This window comes from Neoarius graeffei, chromosome 10, assembly GCF_027579695.1.
Source record: "Neoarius graeffei isolate fNeoGra1 chromosome 10, fNeoGra1.pri, whole genome shotgun sequence".
NCBI classification, from domain to species: domain Eukaryota; kingdom Metazoa; phylum Chordata; class Actinopteri; order Siluriformes; family Ariidae; genus Neoarius; species Neoarius graeffei.
Window position 1 is genome coordinate 84,087,971 of NC_083578.1, and position 22,272 is coordinate 84,110,242.

At 39.9% G+C, this 22,272-nt stretch overlaps 1 protein-coding gene across 2 annotated transcripts in view; it reads right to left on the reverse strand.

The window, feature by feature from the left end:
- Window positions 1–13,843: 13,843 nt before the first annotated feature.
- The window catches only part of ccdc120a (coiled-coil domain containing 120a), a 147,665-nt gene continuing 139,236 nt past the window's right edge, over window positions 13,844–22,272 (reverse strand). For both annotated transcript variants that reach the window (XM_060932442.1, XM_060932443.1), the window contains 3 exons: window positions 18,919–19,020; window positions 17,010–17,996; window positions 13,844–14,428 (listed from right to left, as the gene is read on the reverse strand). In XM_060932442.1, coding sequence (XP_060788425.1) covers window positions 14,323–14,428; window positions 17,010–17,996; window positions 18,919–19,020 — 1,195 coding nt within the window. In that variant the 3' untranslated portion in view covers window positions 13,844–14,322. The remainder of the gene's footprint in view (window positions 14,429–17,009; window positions 17,997–18,918; window positions 19,021–22,272) is intronic.

The window sequence follows — 22,272 nt, forward strand, 5'->3', positions numbered from 1 at the left end:
CAACGGTATGCAGCCAAACTGCCCTTGATTGGGGGAATTGACCCCTATGAAGTGGACAAAGATGCATTTTCAAGTGACTATGCAGGGCTGCCAAAGCCTGAAACTGCCAAACCCTGCTCCAAAGCCTGAAACTGACTTCATCAAACTTTAAAGGCTGTCTGATATATACAACTTTATATATTCTAGCATTAAATAGACTGTTGAATGTTATGCAACCGCAATAAGTTGATTAAACACAAATCAAATCATACAGAATAGACCTAAAATGTTTTTCAAAAATGACCCTTGCGTGAGTGAAGTGACAAGTTTCAAATAGAAACGTGACAAACGAGCGATATTAAGTGTACATTACAATGTAAACGTACACTCAGCGGTTCCAGTTAGGCATTCTCCAGAGATTGTTTACACAATGTTTTGGTTTCCAAAAACAAACTTAAACGCAATTGATTGTTTATTTAAACAACTTACCACTTATAAAATGATCAGAGCAGACTTTGCTGTGTTTGGAAGGCTGATAATCCTTGCGGTTGATTCTCGCAAGCCATAGATTTCTCCTTTGTATGCTGAGTTTGTTTGCTCGCCTTCGTGCTCCCGTACAGTGGGAATTCCATAAAAGCTCCTCTTGACTTCATCATCTGACCTATTACGACAGCCGTGAATACAACAGGTGCGCACCATTGCTAACTTTAAATAGCCTGCTTGGGTTCTTTTGAAGACTTTGTACTCGCGTGTTACAATGTGTGCTCAGTCACCCCTACGGTAAGCTTGACCCACAAGATGGCTGCCACTAGGGAATCCCCGACTCTGTGACGTCATGTGCAAACTATGTATTATTAAAATATTCCTAATGTTCTTAGTCATTCTTGTGCTAATTAGTTGGTTGGAGCTGTTTGTGAGCAGTTTGTGGTTTTGTTCTGTGCGGAGGTTACAGCCATTAGGTTAGCCTCTAAAAAACTAAACAAAGGTGTGCGTTTGTGGAACAGTTGAGTGAGATACACCGTTATTGCTTGATTTGAATAAGTCACAGAATTCCATATATATAAAGTTATTCCACGAAATCGAGTCGTACATGAGCTGATAGCTTGGCTAGAAGCTGTGTAAGACAAGATTGAGTGGAATAACTCTTATTCTACCAACATTCACTGGATTTTGAGAGACAGAATTTATTATTTATTTTTATTTTTTTGCAAATTCAATAACTAAAAACTTTATACAAAATGTCCGACAAAATCATTTCCGCTTAGAATGTAAACAAACTGGCGAAATGACAGGAGCAATTTGTGAAAAATGCAATAATCATTCTTGGAAGGGAAAAAAAAAGCGTTCTGACCATCAAATACTTTTATTCCATAATTTTGTTGCTTTTTTTGTGTGTATTTTTTGGGTTTTTGTTTTCAAGTAGTTTTCATTTCGTCCTTGGTTGGTTCAGCAACACGCGCTGCCATTTTGTTTTTCTCTACTCACGGTATATGAGCTGATAGCTTAGTAGTAGAGTAGCCAATCAGAGCGCGCGATTGTTCATACCCAGTGAATATATACATGACGTTATGATGAGTCAATATTATGCAAAATCATACAGCCAATCTTTATTTGCAAACGGATTCACACAACACGACGACGTCTGCTCTAGTTGGTCGTGCAACACTGAAAAGGAAACACACTGTCTGCATATTAAGACCAAAAAAAGCTTTTTTATTTATTAAAAACAAACTATATACAATTTCATCATAGTTACTGTTTTTCCAAGAGTATTGCAAACTATAGTCGGGCACCAACAGGGCTAAAGGTCACCAGAGGTCAAATGAACTAAATACAATATAAATCTTGTGTGTGTTGCAGAAATCGGATCTCTCCATGATCAGAACTTTGCTTCGTGTCCAGAGTTTACATCTGCGTTTTGATTATGAGAGCCTTTAGTCCCGCTGTACTCTACTATACAACCATATATTTACATTTTCTTTTTATGAAGACCATTTACATTGCTTAGTACTGTTTTTTTTAACCAAAAAAAAGTAAAACAACTTGTAATATACAAATACAAAAGACAGACGCATTAATCAGGGTGGGTTTTTTTTTTTTAAATACCAAAATGTGGCAATAACATTGCAAACAACAGTGATTTATTTCTGAAGAATGTTTTTTATCTGTTCAAAATAAAATGTTTCTGGCTACGCCTTTGCTTTGGGTGAAAGTTAAAGATGTTTCATCACAAGGCCAATGAAAGGAGGAGTGAAAATAGAACATACAAAACCGTTTAGTAAACCGGAGTCAGCAAAGTAAACATTCAGTGGCCTTCACGGAGGTCACTTGACTTGTGTTGCCATGTGGATAGAAGAAAAAAATAAAATAAAATAAAATGGTTGTCTTGTATCTGTAGTATACGGAGCATCTGAGGTGACATGGTGGTTCGTTTTTAAGACGGTGTGGCTTATATACGTAATTAATTTACTGAAGTAGCAAGACAATATTTTCAGGCCATGAGATAATACCGTACAACATGGAGGCAAAAAGATACATCGAGGCCACAAGATAATACATCGTGAGCTTTAAATAATTTACTCAGGCCAAGAGATAATATATTGTAAGTCCGGATTAATATGTTGAGGCCACGAGATAATGCATTAAGGTGACGATATAAATGTATTGAGGCGTATGTATTGGTAGTAAATTCGCAAAGAACGTTCAGTCGGTGGTTACATGTGCAGATAATGATCTGAGGGATTATTTGCTTAAAATGTAAATGTTTAAATCCAAGCTTATTGTCTACCAGCAGCATTGGCTTTTACGTTGGTCATTCAAGACATAAGGATGACACATATACGGGCTGTTCTGAGACTGCAAGAGGTAAAAGATATTGATGCATCCCAAAAAAAAAAAAAAAGGACAGATGGTTGCTGATCTTCACAAATAACACTCCGTTCAGACTGCAACCTGAAACGACCCATATCCGATTTGTTGTGAAATCCGATTTTTTTGTTAGGCCGTTCACATTACCAATTATATGAGACTTGTATGCGATCTCCAATATGAACGGAAAACGACCCAAAAGTGTCCCGCATGCGCAAATTGACACGTAATAAGCACATCTACGTAATACGTAAACAAAAAAAAAAGCGCACTCTTCAAGTTTAATGATTTTTTTGTTTGTTTGTTTAATTATCTGGTTAGTGTTAAAGTGTGAGGTCTCGTGTGTGTTTTTGTTTCTGAACTGAAATGAAAACGTGTAGCCTGGTAACGAGGGTTGACTCCTAAATGTGTCTCTAATTTCTATATAAGCGCACTACATGTTACTAGGAAGTAATGGATTTTTAAACTCTATATAGTGCACTCGAGCTTCAGTAGGCAGTCATTTGGGATACGGCCGCTGTATTACCAAACTCTTAATTCAGGCTTAATAATTTGCACATATTTATTTCGTCATATTAATAAACTTTTTCTACATTTTTATAAATATTTATTTAGATTGTTTATAGCCAGCTGAATTCTGCAACTTCTCTCAGCGCTGGCTCAAGGTGCAGAAACACCAGTGCAGTTTGCGATGGAGATGAGGCGAGACCTGGCGATGTGGTTTTTGTGGCGGCGGCGGAACTCGCACAATAATCTGATTAATGTGGGCAGCAGACTAATGAGACCGAAGGTGTCAAATTACTGGAAATTTCCAGAACAATCTTATAATCTTGTAATACAGGATGGTTTAAGTTATAAATCAGTTATAGAAACCGTTTTATTTAATCAGGCTAACAGATCAACATCCAGGTCCCTACCAAATCCACCATTAGCTTGATCAATTCTATAAAAGTCTATTTAAATTCTGAAAACTGTACAAATGTTGTTGTTTTCCACCAAAGAGGCGGGATTAGCCAACGCAGAATAGTGACGTTTGTCTCTTGTTGATGACGTGTAGGTCGCATGAATGCGACCTGTCCGGTCAGACTGCAGTCGCATGTGAAAATAACGGATATGCATCGGAATTAGGACCACATATCCAAGTGGCCTGGGTCGCATGTGAAAAAAATCGGATCTGTGTCATTCAGATTGTCAATAACAAATTGGATACAGGTCGCATATGGGCAAAAAAATCAGATATGGGTCGTTTCAGGGTGCAGTCTGAACGTAGTCTAAGATAAAAAATATTATATTATGGAGCACAAAGAAGCCCCAAAGAGGAGTATTCAAAGGTAATCCGAAGAATTGAACATCAATATAAATAAGGGTGCCATTAATTCTGGAGGGTCTGATAAAGTCTTTGAGGAATATTCATCTCATGCTGTGGTTGGAGAGTTATTATTATTATTAATAATAATAATAATAATAATAATAATAACTCCCAGCATTTTGGTCAGGACATGACTGATATGATTCAGTAAACTGGTAGAACAGAAATCTTGGGATTTAAAAGATGGAGTATAAACCTGAAGGGTTGGGAGGGAAGGGGGAGTTTGTTTGCTTGCTTGTTTAAATACACACAACTACACGAAGTAATTTTCAGTTTCATCTCACCTTTTAAAAAAGGTAAACTGGTTATCATGACAATTTTTTAAAAATGCAATTCTATTTAACAGTTATTCCACAAAATCGAGGCGTACATGAGCTGATGGCTACGTAGCACCAAGTCGGCTATAAGCCACGTATGACGAGATTGAGTGGAATAACTGTTTTATTCTATCCACATTCCCTGGGTTTTGAGGAACAGATCATTTTTATTTTTTGCAAATTCGATAAATAAAAACTTTATACAAAATGTCCGACAAAATAATTTCCACTTAGAATGTAAACAAACCAGCGAAATGACAGGAGCAATTTGTGAAAAATGTGATAATTCTTGGAAAAAAGATACGTTATTACCATCAAATACTTTTGTTGCTTTTTGTTTGTATTTTTGGGGGCGTTCTTCTTTAGGGTTTTTTTTTCTTTTGGTGGTTGGCAAACCAATTTGAAAGGTGCATTACTGCCACCGACTGGGCTGGAGTGTGGAACAGGAGCTATTAGGAGGAAAAAAAGGAAGAAACCCCCGCCCCAAACTATTCTTTTAGTCGACATTTCTGTTTCTTTTAAATATTTGATAACTATTTTGGGGGCTTTGAGTAGTTTTTATTTCATCCTCGGTTGGTTCAGCAACACGCTCCGCCATTTTGTTTTTCTCTACTCACGGTATATGAGCTGATATCCTAGTAGTAGAGTAGCCAATCAGAGCGCACGATTGCTCAAATCCAGTGAATGTGGACAGAGTAATTACTTTTATGCATTATTATTAGCTATATTTAGTAAGTTGTTGGGTGCTTTTGTAAACTATAATTGAATTTGTGCGGTGTGAAGACTTATTATTATGGCCACAAGATAGTACAGGGTGTTTCAAAAAAATTTGATATCATTTCACAATCTAATAACTTTGCCAGTTCTTGTTCAATTAACCTCAAGTTTTATCATCGTGTGGAAAGAGGTCAAATTTTATGTTTTAATGTTTTTTGTTTTTATCTTTTTAGGTATATAAATGCCATTCACTAGAAAAGAAAAGGTGTTTTTTGTGTTTGAGTACGCTCAAACGAGAATTTACAGAATTCTCTAAAAATGCACCGTTACCAGAAAAGACTGTTACCAAAGACATGCTGCAGCGTGTTTGGCAGGAGCTGGACTACCGACTTGACGTGTGCCGTGTCTCAGGCTGCGTGCATATTGAAAATTTGTGAACTCGTTCATGGAATCCATATACCTTTGAATTTCTCATTCAAATTTTGAGGAATAAACCTTATACTGCTCAACGTTAAGCCTGTTCGGTTTCATTTCATCTCAAATATCATCAAATTTTTTGAAACATCCTGTATATTATGGCCACTAAGAAACATATCGAGGCCACAATTTGAAATATCGAGGCCACGAGACAGTATCTTGATTTCACAAAAGAACATCTTGAGGCCATGGGACAACGTGTCAATATGTCGAGTCAACATAATATAATATAATATAATATAATATAATATAATATAATATAATATATAATATAATATAATATAATATAATATAATATAATATAATATAATATAATATATCCAGGCCACAAAATAATAAATTAAAAGCCACAAGTTAATGCATAAAGTCCATGAGATAATATTTCGATGCCAGAAGATATCAACTCAAGTTCTTCACGCAACCTTGGACAAGCCGTTTCAGCTATTTCCTCCAAATCATTAACCGGAGTCCATGTATTCAATAAGAAACACTGCAAAAAGTAAAATCTAACCAAGATTAAATATCTTAAATCAAGACAAAATATGCTTGTTATTTGTCTGCCAAGATAATTCTCCTTTCCAGGCAGGTTTTGTGTAAGAGTATTTCACTTACTTTAAGCATTTTTTTCCCTCAATTATCTTAATAAGGTATTATAACTTGTTATTGAGATTTTATTACTGGTTATGAGTAAGTTCTGTCTTAAAATGAGAACTACCATAATTTCATCGGTGTTATATTAACCATGACAGGTTTGTCAAAGTCAGAATTTCTTATTTCAAGCATCTTATCCTTTCTTTTAATCTCCTAACACAAAACAGATAATTAAATTAAATGAATTGTTGTATTGTCAATCTGGCAACAAAAATAGGCTACAAAATGGATTGGTTTGTTGTTTTGATTTTGATTTATTTGGCGGTCTCAGTTGGTATAAACACTTACTTAAACAGAGCACACCAATACGCCCAGATGAAATAGTCAAACTGTTGGTTGGGGGACAAAGTATCTAGCATGTTAAAGTGAGTAGTACAACTTTACTTGTTTTTAGTATAAATACACTAGTTTTAAGACATCTGTGGGGTTTCTAAAGCTAGATATATTTACTTGTTTTTAAAAATCTTGCCAAGTCAAATTTTCTTGTTCTGTTGGCAGATAATTTTGCTTATTTTAAGTAAAATATTCCTAATTTTATTACTTTTTTTTCTTGTTTTTGTAAGCTGGGTTTTTGCAGTGTATTCCCACAACAGTCACTTGTTGACTTAAGTTAAACAGTTTGTGACCCTAATACATTAATTCATGGCCACGCCCAATTGAAAAACAACCACCATGTCAGTTCAGCAGCTTTGTCACGGTGCTACCCATTCAGCCGTGGTGTTGATTTTTAAAGAAAGGAAGTGGGAGCAGCTTTTAGTTTGGTCCTGAGACGAACATGGCAGCATTTGGCGACAAGGTTAGAGCTTCCCAAGTACACTGAGGGAGACTCCTGATTGCTTTAGTAGTAGCATTCATGAGCATTGCCTTCTACACAAATATGCTCGTTTCATTACTATTTTCAACACACCCTCGTCGACTCATACTCACATTTACACAGAAAAAAAGAGAGAATTTCTCATGGGATATCTTTTAGAATATGTGCAGTCAGCTTCCCCCCCCCCAAGCTATATACAGTCCCATTAGGTTCTTGATACTAGTTAGCAAACTAGCATGGTATGTTGTATAGATGGAATGAATGAATGAATATACATCACATCTGAAACTGAATTAGAAAAAAAAATCCAGCAGGGAGTGTAAATTGCAATTTAAATAAATGATTTTGTGTACAGTGTCGGGGTTTTTTTTTTCGGTTTTTTTTTTAAATACTGAAATAATACTGATGGTCAGTTGACAAGGGTGAGTTAAAGCCACCAATTTTTGAGACAAGAGGACCACTATTGGCTCAGTTCAGAGATATAAAAACAACAGGGCTAGGGCATGAACGAACAGGAGGTTGTCAGAGTTGACGATCGAGTACCCGCATGCGCTTGAATAGGAGAGTTCATGTAGAAAACAGTAATAACACTATCAAAAACCAGATTATGATACATGATTTGGATTAGCCTGCAATCCTGACCCCTGCAATCCCCCCCAGTCTTGACCTGAAATACAGTCTGACTGTGAGAAAACGCACAGAAGCATGTTGAACTATACTTTGTCGGTTTTTACATAAGCCTAAAGCTTTATACTGTATATACAGTACTGTGCAAAAGTCTTAGACACATGTAAAGAAATGCTGTAAAAAAACAAAACAAAAAAACCCCTATAAACAGGAAGCAGCAAGTCATAATAAATGAAACAAAACCCTGTGTCCGAAATCGCTCCCTACTCACTATAGAGATCTTGCAGTCACATGACCAGAAAGTACACAGACGCCATCTTGTCGGGCAACAACACCGCTGAATACTGCTGCACTCGTGTACAGAATGGATCAATTTCAACCGACGGACTACACGGCTCATTTTTCTAATGAACAGATAACTAGATATATGTCTAAAATAAACGAGCTACAGATTAGTGACCCTTATGGCTTTCCGGACGGAGTTTTCACGACCGTGTCAGTGGATATGGAACTGCCAGAGGTGGAATACCCGGATGTGTATAATTACCTCATTAACTTTCCCTCGCTGTTCAGTGGTGAAGCACTGCATGCTTATAAATCTCTGCACAGTTATCTTTACAGAAATTCAGGATTTGTCAGCAACTCAGATGTGGCATCTTGTAAACAAGAAAACAATCCTCATTGGATGGGTAAGTCACTTAAGTATTACTAGTACTGCACTGACCAGCCGATTATAGAATAGAATAGAATAAGGTAATTCCAGCTGTAATTCCAAATCGTCCGTTTTGTTTACCATGGATCTGGCGTTGGAGAGATAGAGGCTTAGCAGTGGAGGTTTGAGTAGCTGTTTTCTGAGCTTAGTCAACAGGCCGGCTCTACAGCCTCGCTTTTGCTTCCGCTCCCGGTGCCGCCTCCTTCGCTTTGCTTCCGATAACAATCCACGGTGACCCCACTGGTCTCGCTATCTCGTCCGGAATGTTTTTTTTTATTCTCGTCCGGAATGTTGTGCATGCGATGGAAATCGCTACAAACCATCATTTTCTGCTGGAAACCAATGTCCAGTAAGTCCATACGGTTGTAGTGGATATTGAAGTCCGGTACAGATGAACTACACGCAAAAATACACACAAAAAACATAAAAACCGTGCACAGGTAGGGAGAGCTTGTAGCCGCAGCCGTTGCAGTAGAATTGTATATAGTAGGGTTTTCCAGAAGAAAAGGTAGAAGTAGAAGCAGAAGTAGAAGGCGGAAATATGGCGTTTGACCGACAAGATGGCGTCTGTCACAATCTGGATCGGCTGTGACGTCACATGCAAGTGCTCCATATAGTGAGGACGCCATTTTGTAGTGCTGTCTGAAACCTTAGTGAGGATTATTGACACCCTATATAGTGCTCTCAAAGTATCCCACAATGCATCACGAAAAGTACTGTACAACCAGTGGTCACTAACCAAAGCAATATATCCCATCATGCTTTGCGGTCACGCTGAAAGAAATCAAATTAAAAGTCTCAAATTTGATTTAATAAAAGGCAGCGGCAAAGAAGAAAGTATTCAGCCTCGATTTAAAAGAACTGAAAGATGCAGGGACTTTGTATTGATTAATGTGGGAAATACACTCAGTATAATATGGATTTATCACAAAAATACATGTATTTATTTTTTCGTGGCACGGTTTTCATCAAATCCCGCGCTCTGATTGGCTGGCGAGCGGGTCCGTATCCTATGGTACGGACCCCGGTTACGGACCTCTGGCGACTCGCTCGTTCACAACAACAAACATAGTTGAATTTTTTGTCAACATTTATCTTTTTTTTTATAAGATTTATTTATAAGATTATCAAAAATTCTTATACATTTTTGCCAGCATTTCTCAGGAGAATAGCATTAATTTTACAGCATGGATAGCGAAAGCGAGTTTTACTACCCTGAGGAAGAAGAAATAAAACATTTCAGGAGAAAGCTAAAAACCTCTAACTTGCCAACGCCGAGCAAAAACATGGCTGAATCCTGAATGACTCAATTTTGTATAAATAGGGGACTACATAGGCGGCAAAATGTAGTTTTTTTTCCTGCCATGGAAGTGCACTTGTATACCGAGGAGGAAGCAATTTGCATTACAGCCGTGAATGAGGATTCAAAATAGCATTAATTTTACAGTATGGATAGCGATAACGACAGTGTTCACAGCGAAAACGAGTTTTACTACCCTGAGGAAGAAGAAATAAAAGAAAACATTTCAGGAGAAAGCTAAAAACCTCTAACTTGCTAGCGCCGAGCAAAAACATGGCTGAATCCTGAATGACTCCTATTTGTATAAATAGGGGACTACATAGGTGGCAAACTGTAGTTTTTTTCCTGCCATGGAAGTGCACTTGTATACCGAGGAGGAAGCCATTTGCATTACAGCCGTGAATGAGGATTCAAAATGGTGGCTCGGCTCGGTTTTCCCTTTCGGGCGCTCTCGTTTTCTGTTAGAATTTGGTAAAGAAAAAAATTAATACATTATTTACCAGCTTAAGGTCGGTCTGTATGGTGAAATACCGTGACCTCGGCCTTGAATACTGACCTCGGCCCAGAGGGCCTCGCTCAGTACTTTCAAGACCTCGGTCATGGTATTTCACCATACGGACCTCCCAGCTGGTAAATAACATCTCATCTCATCTCATTATCTCTAGCCGCTTTATCCTGTTCTACAGGGTCGCAGGCAAGCTGGAGCCTATCCCAGCTGACTACGGGCGAAAGGCAGGGTACACCCTGGACAAGTCGCCAGGTCATCACAGGGCTGACACATAGACACAGACAACCATTCACACTCACAATCACACCTACGGTCAATTTAGAGTCACCAGTTAACCTAACCTGCATGTCTTTGGACTGTGGGGGAAACCGGAGCACCCGGAGGAAACCCACGCGGACACGGGGAGAACATGCAAACTCCGCACAGAAAGGCCCTTCGCCGGCCACGGGGCTCAAACCCGGACCTTCTTGCTGTGAGGCGACAGTGCTAACCACTACACCACCGTGCCGCCGGTAAATAACATATGTATTTATTATTTTGAAAACCCACCAGCTGGCTGATCTGGCACGTTTTAATTGTGCGACAGTAATGACGTAAATACCAGTGCGACGGACAAGTATCCGAAAGCGTTTTTTCATTTTACCAATGAGCTCATTATATAGTCCTCTATATAGTAATTCCCTATATAGTGAGTAGGGAGTAGTGAACGAGTGAGCGATTTCGGACACAGGGAAAGTCAATATTTGGTGTGAGACGACCCTTGCTTTAAAAAAAAAAAGTTCTCAGGTCCAATGAGTGCAGTTTTATAAGGAAATGAGCTGTAGATTTTACTGAGCATCTTGCAGAACCAGCCACAGTTCTTCTGGACACTTTGTCACACTTGCTTCTTAATTTTGCGCCAAAACCCAGTGGCTTTCATTACGTTTTCTTTTTTAATTTGAAAAGTGGTTTCTTATGTAATATGCTGCTCAGATACAAACATTTAACTTTGTGCTGGAAAACAAAATGAACATTTGGAACTGTAAAATGGCTTTGTACTGACCCGATAATATAGAAGTCATAAAATAGAAATCTATAACCCAAAAAAAAAAAAAAGTGCCAAGACTTTTGCACAGTACCGCACATTACTTTTTTTTTTTAAATTCTTATTGCTGCTAGGCACGATGGTTGATGGTTGTCGGTTGTCATCCTGGCTTTGAATAAACCACGCTGTAAGTGTCCAGTGGCCAATGGATTGACCATGAAAGGGTTGTGCAGGAGTTCTCATCAATGGCATAAGAATTATTTGGGCACAGTATTACACGTACGCTTGTGCACGGGATCAGATGACACAAATTCAGGCTGATTGAGACACGAACTTGTGGCCGATAAATTTCCAGTGCTGGACCCAAATATGGACGTTTGGGACAATGGACAGGCCTTGAAGTGCGACATAATTCAAGAACAATGATGTGGAATCTGGGACGGCCCAGGACATCCTGATAACTTCTACGGCGTGTTCCTTGATTGCCACGATTGACAATCTCTTGACCCTCCTCCCCGACGACACACAAGGACGTGAATGATGATCGGTCAAGGTCAAACTTGTAATGTCGCCAGTCTCCTGCCTAAGACACGGCAAGAATTTATGGCACTCATGGTCACCACGTGAAAGACAAAAATATTGTATAGTCTTATCCCGGCAGATATCCAGTCGATTAATGCTCTACCAAGTTCAGAAAAACGGTAACCCTTTTATTCAATTGGATGATCTACGCTTAATCCATCTACCTTTAGTCTTGCCTCCAAAGCCATTTCAGGGGGAACGATAGCATTATGACGGCATAATAATTCACCATGTAAACATTCAGAAGGTGCATGGGAAATACTGAAATCACTTCTACTGTGTTGAAAAAATAATCAGCTTTGTTGATACAAACAGGCTGCATGAATCTACAGTGTGGGCCAGGAAGAAATCAGCCCCAGCCTCGCTTCTTCACACGACAGTATTGTGTAATTTTTTCTATCACCATCGGTGGTGCTGTTGCGCTTCATTCCAGAAAAATCCCAACTAACCAACCGTAGTCAGTCATTTATTAACAGCAAGGTATCTGCTGTTAAAGTGCCATTCCACCATTGGATGTATTCTTTGGCATAAAATACAATATATTTTGACAACATATATAAATGGTATCACTAGATAGAGAAATCTTTTAGCTTCAAAATGATATATCAAACATAATTTTTTGACAACGACAAGTATATTAATTTTGCGACCAAAGTCACCTACCCTTTTAATTTCTGCGCGTGATGTCATCGGCAGGTTCCCCTTCTTGTGTACCACGTGACGTGTGACGTGGCACGTATCAGCAATGGTGGATAGAACGCGATAAAAACAATACCAATAAATCTAGCTAATACCAATAAATCTAGCTAACTGAAAGATTAACTCAATTTTTCACAATTTTTTTGGCCCCCATATACGAGGAGAAATGAGTCTCTGACTTTGGGGGTTTCCTGGTCTAAAAATAGACCGACACGTGGTACACAAGAAGGGGAACCTGCCGATGACATCACGTTTCACTACCGTGCGGAAATTAAAAGGGTAGGTGACTTTGGTCGCAAAATTAATATACTTGTCGTTGTCAAAAAATTAAGTTTGATATATCATTTTGAAGCTAAAAGATTTCTCTGTCTAGTCATGTTGTCATAAAATATATTGTATTTTATGCCAAAGAATACATCCAATGGTGGAATGGCACTTTAAGGTCAAAAATGAAAGACAGGGTGGGGCTTGCTAGCCCTGCTAGCCTATTTTATACCAGCTGCCCCAGGAAGCCTCATACACAGGTATATATAGTGTTTAATAAATAACGTTACAATGGAGAGAAACTGGGACTCTTCCATTATCAGGCTTTTCTACGTTTCGCAGTTGAATCTAATTATAATGAAGCCGAAGCCGAGATGACCAAGTGACCTCGGTAAAGGGCCATTTGCATGTGTGAATACTGAACAAGGAGACACAAATGAGCAACAGTCAGATCTAATCTCTCACTCACGCTCGTTCTCTTTCTCTCACACACACATACACATCTCATAAGAGATTTTGCATACACCAACAGTGTGTGTACATGTGTGTGTGATATATATAATGCTTCTTACAGGGCATCTTGCACACCAAATACCCGATTCCTTGCGTCTTAAAACAAAAAAACACATACTCACCCCCTTCCCTCGCTTTAGCAGCGGATATTTTTGTCTTTTCCACTTCAGAAAAGCAAAACTTCAGATTGGAAAAGTTGTATAATACCAAGAAAGCCAGGGAAGAGTAAAATGTTTAAGATTTGGTTGAACGTTCTCGTTAGAAACGCTATTTTGCATTCTGTATGAAAAAAAAAATTATATTAAACAAATCAATCATATATTAAAGACTATTCATCTTTTCTTCGAGTCATCTTGATTTTAATTTGCATAGGAATTTGTGTGTGTGTGTGTAAAGATTTATTAAAAGATCCTGACCCTTTAAATTAAAAATGGAATCTGAGTCGAAGCTGATCTATCGAGAAAGACCGGATATTTAATACTGATTTCACCAGATGATAAACATAAATCAAAATATTCAGCAAAGCAAATCAAAGCGATGCGAATTCAGACACGGCAAAGTCATCAAACGTACAGTTCGGGGTTTAAAATGACGTGCTACCTTGTTAAAGTTGACTGGGTTATTACTTCTACATGATCGTACTTAAAAGTGAAATCACTTTTGAACCACTGGAAAAAAAAAGAAAAAAAAGAAAAAAAGGATTTCAAGTGGGTTTTCTGTTGTGGTGGTTGTTGTCCATTTCAGTTCTTTTAAAACACCAAAGTGTCATCTATAAGAACAGGAGTGTGTGTTTACATCAGAGCTACTGGGTTCTGGTTAGGACTCCGTATTGTCTATAAAACAAGCCTCGTCTCGTTGTGCCAGTTTATGCACCCAACGTTTATGCACGTACGTGTGCGTGTTACACAAGTGTGCCTGGACTGGGTCGGTCATCATTCGTCTCCTTCAATGTCAAGTCCTCCATTTTGGAAGAGAAGGTGTCTTGGTACGGAGACAAATCCGCAGACCTGCAGAGAAGAGGGGGAAAAAAAAATTAGAGGATAAAATGACGTATTACACAATGACTTATTACACACGTCCTGTAAAAGATTGCATTCTCGCTACTGACATTTTACGACTGATCAAAATTGCTGTAGACTAATATATTTTATTTTATTTTATTCACATTCACCGGATATGAGCAATCGCGCGCTCTAATTGGCTACTCTACTACACGGCTATCATCTCATATACCATGAGCAGAGAAAAACAAAATGGCGGAGCATTTTGCTGAACCAACCGAGGACGAAATAAAAATTCTACTCGAAAACAAAACCACAAAAAATACAAAAAAAAGCACAATGAAATATGGAATGAAAGTATTTGATGTACGATCGTATTTTTTTTTAAATTCAAGAATTATTATTAATCGCATTTTTCACAAATTGCTCCTGTCATTTCGCCGGTTTGTTTACAGTCTAACCGGAAATTATTTTGTCGGACAAGTTTTTAATTTGGGCGGCACGGTGGTGTAGTGGTTAGCGCTGTCGCCTCACAGCAAGAAGGTCGGGGTTTGAGCCCCGTCGCCGGCGAGGGCCTTTCTGTGCGGAGTTTGCATGTTCTCCCCGTGTCCGCGTGGGTTTCCTCCGGGTGCTCCAGTTTCCCCCACAGTCCAAAGACATGCAGGTTAGGTTAACTGGTGACTCTAAATTGACCGTAGGTGTGAATGTGAGTGTGAATGGTTGTCTGTGTCTATGTGTCAGCCCTGTGATGACCTGGCGACTTGTCCAGGGTGTACCCCACCTTTCGCCCGTAGTCAGCTGGGATAGGCTCCAGCTTGCCTGCGACCCTGTAGAACAGGATAAAGCGGCTAGAGATAATGAGATGAGAAGTTTTTAATTTATCGAATTTGCAAAAAAAAAAAAAAAAAAGCTCTGTTTCTCAAAATCCAGTGAATGTGGATAGAATAAAACAGTTATTCCACTCAATCTTGGTGCTACGCGCCTCGTCGGCTATCAGCTCATGTACGACTCGATTTCGTGAAATAACTGTAAAATATACAAATAGCTGATATTTTATGACCGATACTGTGTCCGTGTATATAATTCTCTGTAAATTCGGCACAAGAAAAATCATATTGCAACAAACCAACAATTATACTTTTCACACAAAAAAAATTCACTAAAATCCACATCAGTTACCAAATAAAGTGGTGATTTCATATTATAATATACGCGTCTACGTATTTCAAACTCAACACTGTCAAAAAATATCCGTTTAAGGCCCTGGTCACACGACAGCTCGTGATGGGTTTGTGAATACTTCGCGATGAAATATTGGTAGCATTGCCACCAATCGTGTGATGCACGGCAAATGTTCTCCAAGCTTCGTGAGTTGTTTTGGGCCAAAAAACATTGTGAAAAATTTCAACACATGCACTGAAATTTGGTGGCAATTATGTTTTTGTCAGCAAACTAAGTGGCGAATTCTCGCAGACGGGTTTGGGAATATTTCCTGAAGCTCGGGGAACTTTCATCGAGCCTCTTGAGATGCATTTGTCTCGAATCCATGTCCACGATGTTGGCAGCAGCCTCATCAACACAACGGCTCAGCATAGCCCAACCTTCGCTGAGAATTAAAGTGCATTTATGTTCGGGGATCCTTCGGAGTGTGTTGTGCGTGCTCTTGGGAGTTAGTTGTTCTGAGAAACACCTGATGCTGATTTGAGCGCAATCAGTACACGCATACAAGGACGCTGTTTACATGGACACTTTGTAAAGTATTCTGTCAGGTATGTGGCGGTAGACGGATGTAGCAGGCGTGATATTTACAAAAACAACACGTGAGGCAAGGTCAGAGTAACAAAAAACACAAACAAATCCAAAAGCGGAGTGATAAACATGGCGAGAAACAAGCGTGACCGTGATGATTATATGATTGTGTTCAAATCAGCATCAGGTGTTTCCCATAACGACTGGGTCCCAAGAGCGTGCACAACACACTCCGTGAGCGTGCACGGCCATTCGAGCTGCCAGACTCAAGCACGCGAAGGTGCGACGGTCAAATGTTCACCTGCTGTGTGACCACAACTTACAGCTCACCATGCATCACCACCAATACGCCTCATTTTCATCGATAACCCATCGCAAAGCATCGTGAGCTGTAGCGAGACCGTAGCTTAACACATTAGTTCTGATATAAAATCAATATCCTGATTAACTACATCACAATACACTTTGCTGAGAACTCATCGATATTGTGATATCTTGTTACTTTTGTAAACTTTATTTTTATGTAATTACAAACGACTTAAATAATTAAAATTCTAAATTAAAAATCACTTAAATATTATTGCATTTGTTTACGGATAATTAATTATTTATAATAGTGTTTTAAATGCAATGCTACTGTATTGCTGGTACAAAGCTATACATCGTGAAACGTATAGAAATCCTTTGGAGTAAATGTGATCCTGTATGATATTTCCACAAACATTTTGCATCAGTGTTACTATGGCAACAAGAACTTTACGCATCCCGTCAAAATGGATGTAAAACACAGTTTGTATAAAGTGCGTCTTTAACGTAACGAACTCTGTCTCTGGCTCACCGTAACGGATGTCCATGGAACGTAGCGGACTGGGGCAGATGTGTGTATGCCATGTCTCCCTGAAACGACTGTGCCTGTTGTTTAAGCGGTGGATGTGAAGGGTGCAGCGAGGCTGTGGTCCGTCTGCGCTGAGACGGCGCCCCCTCCTGGCCTTTCCCCGTGCACGCCGTGCCCGGCTGCCCCAGTGCATTGCGCAGGTACCAGTCCCTCAGACCCTCGAGTGCCAGGGCCTTGTGCAGGTTGCGCGTAGGTTCATCCTGAGGGGCGGAGCCAGAAGACAGGTCTGTGTTGTAGTTTGGGGGTCTTTGCCGGGGTTGAAACTGTCCCATTCCGTTGTGTCCGTTAGCCAGAGGGATCTCCGTGTAACCTTGCTGGACTGGAATAAACGGCCCGCAGGATTTGGTTCGGCTCACCTTGACCCGCCGAGGTTCGCCCGGTTTACCCCGCAGCATCAGTGGGCTGTAGGCTGGCGGTCCTGAGCCCAGAACCAGGCCCTGAGATGAGGAGAAGCCATTCACGTAAGGGGGAGGGGGTATAGAGGGCACTTCGTGCCAGGCTCGTGCTTTTATACCATTTTGAGCCTGCAGTCTTTGCTGTTGCTGCTGCATCTTCTGCTGCTTACCCCACACATAGTCCAGCAAGACGTCACTGTAGCCGCCGGCGGAGACGCTCGTACCACGGCCGCCTGATATAGAGCGGACGCGGGTCAACTCCGCGTGTCCATTCACCTGTTTCAAACGGCCGTCCAGCAGCGCCTCGGAGCTCTTGTGAGACCCGTTTCGGACCATAGGACCTGATAACTGACCTTCATCCACACAGCGGTCCAGCAGCGCATCAGAGCTGTTGCTGCGTCGTGTTTGGGCGCTGTAAGAACACCCCAAGTGCCCAGTGGATAAAACATCCTGAGATGGAACAGACACCGTTTGGGTTACTTCAGAATTATCGGATCGCTGCTTTAATGCTGAAGTGCTGCTGGAGGATTCAGACCTGGAAAAAATTTTTTGAAATATTTTCACAAATCGCTTAAATGCAGTCAAAAAGCTAAAACATGTTTGGTGTCCAGTGTTTTTTCTATTTAGTTATACGTGGGAGCGTCGCTGTGTAGCTGAATACTATAGTGGTACAGAGGCGGCCATCTTCTTGTCCCACTTTGAAATAAAGAGCGTAAATACAGACTAAGAACCTAGCAATTTTTATTTTTTTTTTACAAAATTTCTTATTACTGCCATCGAGGAGGGTATGTTTTCCGTGTGGGTTGGTCGTTTGACTTAAAGAAGGATTGGGTAAAACCTACTGACCCGATTTCCATGAAACTTGGTGGAAAGGTGGAGGTTGGGCCAAAGAAGAACTCATTAAATTTGGGGGTGGATCTGAGTCATGGGGCGGATCCACGCATTTAGTATCTCTTTCGCTAATGCTGCGAGATACATTTGGTTTGTTTAACTTAAAGCAGGATTGGGTAAAACCTACTGACCCATTTTCCATGAAACTTGGTAGAAGGGTGTAGCTTGGGTCTAAGAAGAACCCATTACATTTTGGGGTGGATCTGAGTCACGGGGCAGAGCCACGCATTTACTATCACTTTCGGTAATGCTGCTAGATACGGCATTCGGCCTTGTTGGAGGTCTGCGCTCTTGAAATGCGTTTTCGTTTTAAAATGAGATTATGTAGTTGGAAAAACTAAATAAAGATAGACGTTTTCTACCCTGAAAATTAACCCAGATTTTATTTGCACTCGCCAAAATCCTTGCATTATTTCACAATTACACGTTAGCTATTCTGCTTCAATCCAAATCCTGCTCAAATTTCTACAGAAGGTCAATGCGACAAAAACGATGGCCATGATAACCATATCAATGGAACTAAACTCAGTGGAAACAAGGTTCAGTCAACCAGGTGAGGTACAGACCTGACATGCACACCGATCGGGCCGTTCCGGGTCAACTGGGGCGTTGCCGGGACGCTTCTGCCCTCCAGATTGGACACACTCCGCGGGAGAGAGCGACTCGGGCTGGGAAAGAAACATCAAGCTTATTCTAAATTTCTTCACATCGTGTTACAATGCAAGAATGATAAGCCAAGACAAAACGTAAACAGTTTGTGTTGCTGCTGCATTGCATGTAATTACAGCACTAATTCCAGCTGCTAGATGTGGCTCGCGAAGAATGTACATGCAAATAAAAACATGTCGATAACTTATAAGTAACACATACATTAAAGGGTGTTTTTACATTAAAGATTAAACATGCATTAAAGCAGTGACGCTTGTTATTAAGGTTTTCAAACAGCACATAACCTGAAGAGAGTGTGTGTGTGTGTGTGTGTGTGTATATATATATGTTTTGAGGACCAAATGCCGCCACAAGGATAGTAAATCTGAAAACGTTGACCTTATGGGGACCATCAAACTGAAAGTGGTGTTTCAAAAATAAATAAATAGCTAAAAACATTTCCTTGTCACTACTGAGGTTAAGGTTAGGTTTAGGAGCAGGCACAGTATTAATTAACTGCATTAATAATTAACTACTTTAATAACTAATAACTGCATCAGTGGAAGGTCCTCAGAAGGATAGTAAAACAAACGTGTTTGTGCGCGCGCACGTGCTTTGTTTAGCTCAATATTAACTCAATATAAAATTGATTACATTTGCAATACGAGAAAATCCACATTTAATTTCATTACACATTTTCTTTTCTTTCTTTTCTTATTTCTTCTAATAATTTCATAATAATGGCCACATGTTGGCAAAATGATTTCATCGCATTTCATCACACATACTGTATATTAAATTATTTTCAGAAAACATGAACAGTTCGAACGTGCTGTCCCTGTGGCTTCAATGTTTTTTTTTTTTTAAAAACACACAGACAGTGAATAGTGCATGCAACCAAAAAAAAAAAAAAAAAGTCCCTCTAATTCCCTTCAGCCATGACAAGCAGGCGATTCATTACAATCTCTGCTCACTCAGTATTGTGCACTTCGAAAAGAAAACTCCCCTAAAATCCACATGCAATAAGCCAAAAACGCAAAACAGTCACGATCTTATCAGCAAGCGTTTGGTGTTTAATCACACGTCGGGTTTCGATGCCGAAGAGATGATTTTCTGATGCAAACGTTTCGTATATATGGATCTACATGATATAACTCGAGGCTATTCAAACTTTTTGCAGCCAGGGATCTCGTTCACAGTAAAATAAATTCAATGTAATCCAACTATTTCAATATTAGGATAGTTATACATGTACAGTGGGGCAAAAAAGTATTTAGTCAGTCACCAATTGTGCAAGTTCTCCCACTTAAAAAGATGAGAGAGGCCTGTAATTTTCGTCATAGGTACACTTCAACTATGAGAGACAGAATGAGAAAAAAAAAAATCCAGAAAATCACATTGTCTGATTTTTAAAGAATTTATTTGCAAATTATGGTGGAAAATAAGTATTTGGTCAATAACAAAAGTTCATCTCAATACTTTGTTATATACCCTTTGTTGGCAGTGACAGAGGTCAAACGTTTTCTGTAAGTCTTCACAAGGTTTTCACACACTGTTGCTGGTATTTTGGCCCATTCCTCCATGCAGATCTCCTCTAGAGCAGTGATGTTTTGGGGCTGTCGCTGGGCAACACGGACTTTCAACTCCCTCCAAAGATGTTCTATGGGGTTGAGATCTGGAGACTGGCTAGGCCACTCCAGGGCCTTGAAATGCTTCTTACGAAGCCACTCCTTTGTTGCCCGGGCGGTGTGTTTGAGATCATTGTCATGCTGAAAGACCCAGCCATGTTTCATCTTCAATGCCCTTGCTGATGGAAGGAGGTTTTCACTCAAAATCTCACGATACATGGCCCCATTCATGCTTTCCTTTACACGGATCAGTCGTCCTGGTCCCTTTGCAGAAAAACAGCCCCAAAGCATGATGTTTCCACCCCCATGCTTCACAGTAGGTATGGTGTTCTTTGGATGCAACTCAGCATTCTTTCTCCTCCAAACACGACAAGTTGAGGTTTTACCAAAAAGTTCTATTTTGGTTTCATCTGACCATATGACATTCTCCCAATCCTCTTCTGGATCATCCAAATGCTCTCTAGCAAACTTCAGACAGGCCTGGACATGTACTGGCTTAAGCAGGGGGACACGTCTGGCACTGCAGGATTTGAGTCCCTGGCGGCGTAGTGTGTTACTGATGGTAGCCTTTGTTACTTTGGTTCCAGCTCTCTGCAGGTCATTCACTAGGTCCCCCCGTGTGGTTCTGGGATTTTTGCTCACCGTTCTTGTGATCATTTTGACCCCACGGGGTGAGATCTTGCGTGGAGCCCCAGATCGAGGGAGATTATCAGTGGTCTTGTATGTCTTCTATTTTCTAATAATTGCTCCCACAGTTGATTTCTTCACACCAAGCTGCTTACCTATTGCAGATTCAGTCTTCCCAGCCTGGTGCAGGTCTACAATTTTGTTTCTGGTGTCCTTTGACAGCTCTTTGGTCTTGGCCATAGTGGAGTTTGGAGTGTGACTGTTTGAGGTTGTGGACAGGTGTCTTTTATACTGATAACGAGTTCAAACAGGTGCCATTAATACAGGTAACGAGTGGAGGACAGAGGAGCCTCTTAAAGAAGTTGTTACAGGTCTGTGAGAGCCAGAAATCTTGCTTGTTTGTAGGTGACCAAATACTTATTTTACCGAGGAATTTACCAATTAATTCATTAAAAATCCTACAATGTGATTTCCTGGATTCTTGCCCCCCATTCTGTCTCTCATAGTTGAAGTGTACCTATGATGAAAATTACAGGCCTCTCTCATCTTTTTAAGTGGAGAACTTGCACAATTGATGGCTGACTAAATACTTTTTTTGCCCCACTGTGTATACACAAATGCGTACAATAATATTTGGGTTATTTATTAAAGCCATTTTCCTGAGGTTTTTTTTTGTTTAATTCCTGAACTTTGCACTGACAGAACACATTAGATTCAGGTTGATATGACAACAAGGCCAAAGTTATTTAAATTAGCTTTAAAGCTAGACGGCCTTTCGATTTCATAAAATCTGTGAAATTTAGTTCTCTCTGAAATGTGGTCATTGTGATATATGTTTATTTCTGTAATATCTCTCAAAATATCAGGACGTTCTCTTCTGTGGCTGGGAAGTTATTTAATTTGAGGTTTACATGCGCAGGTTTCCCTTTGAGCGTGCACTGACAGTTCCATCATTCTGTCGCTAAACAAACAGCTGATCACACCGAGGTGCTCGCTGACTGCCGATATTTATTAGTT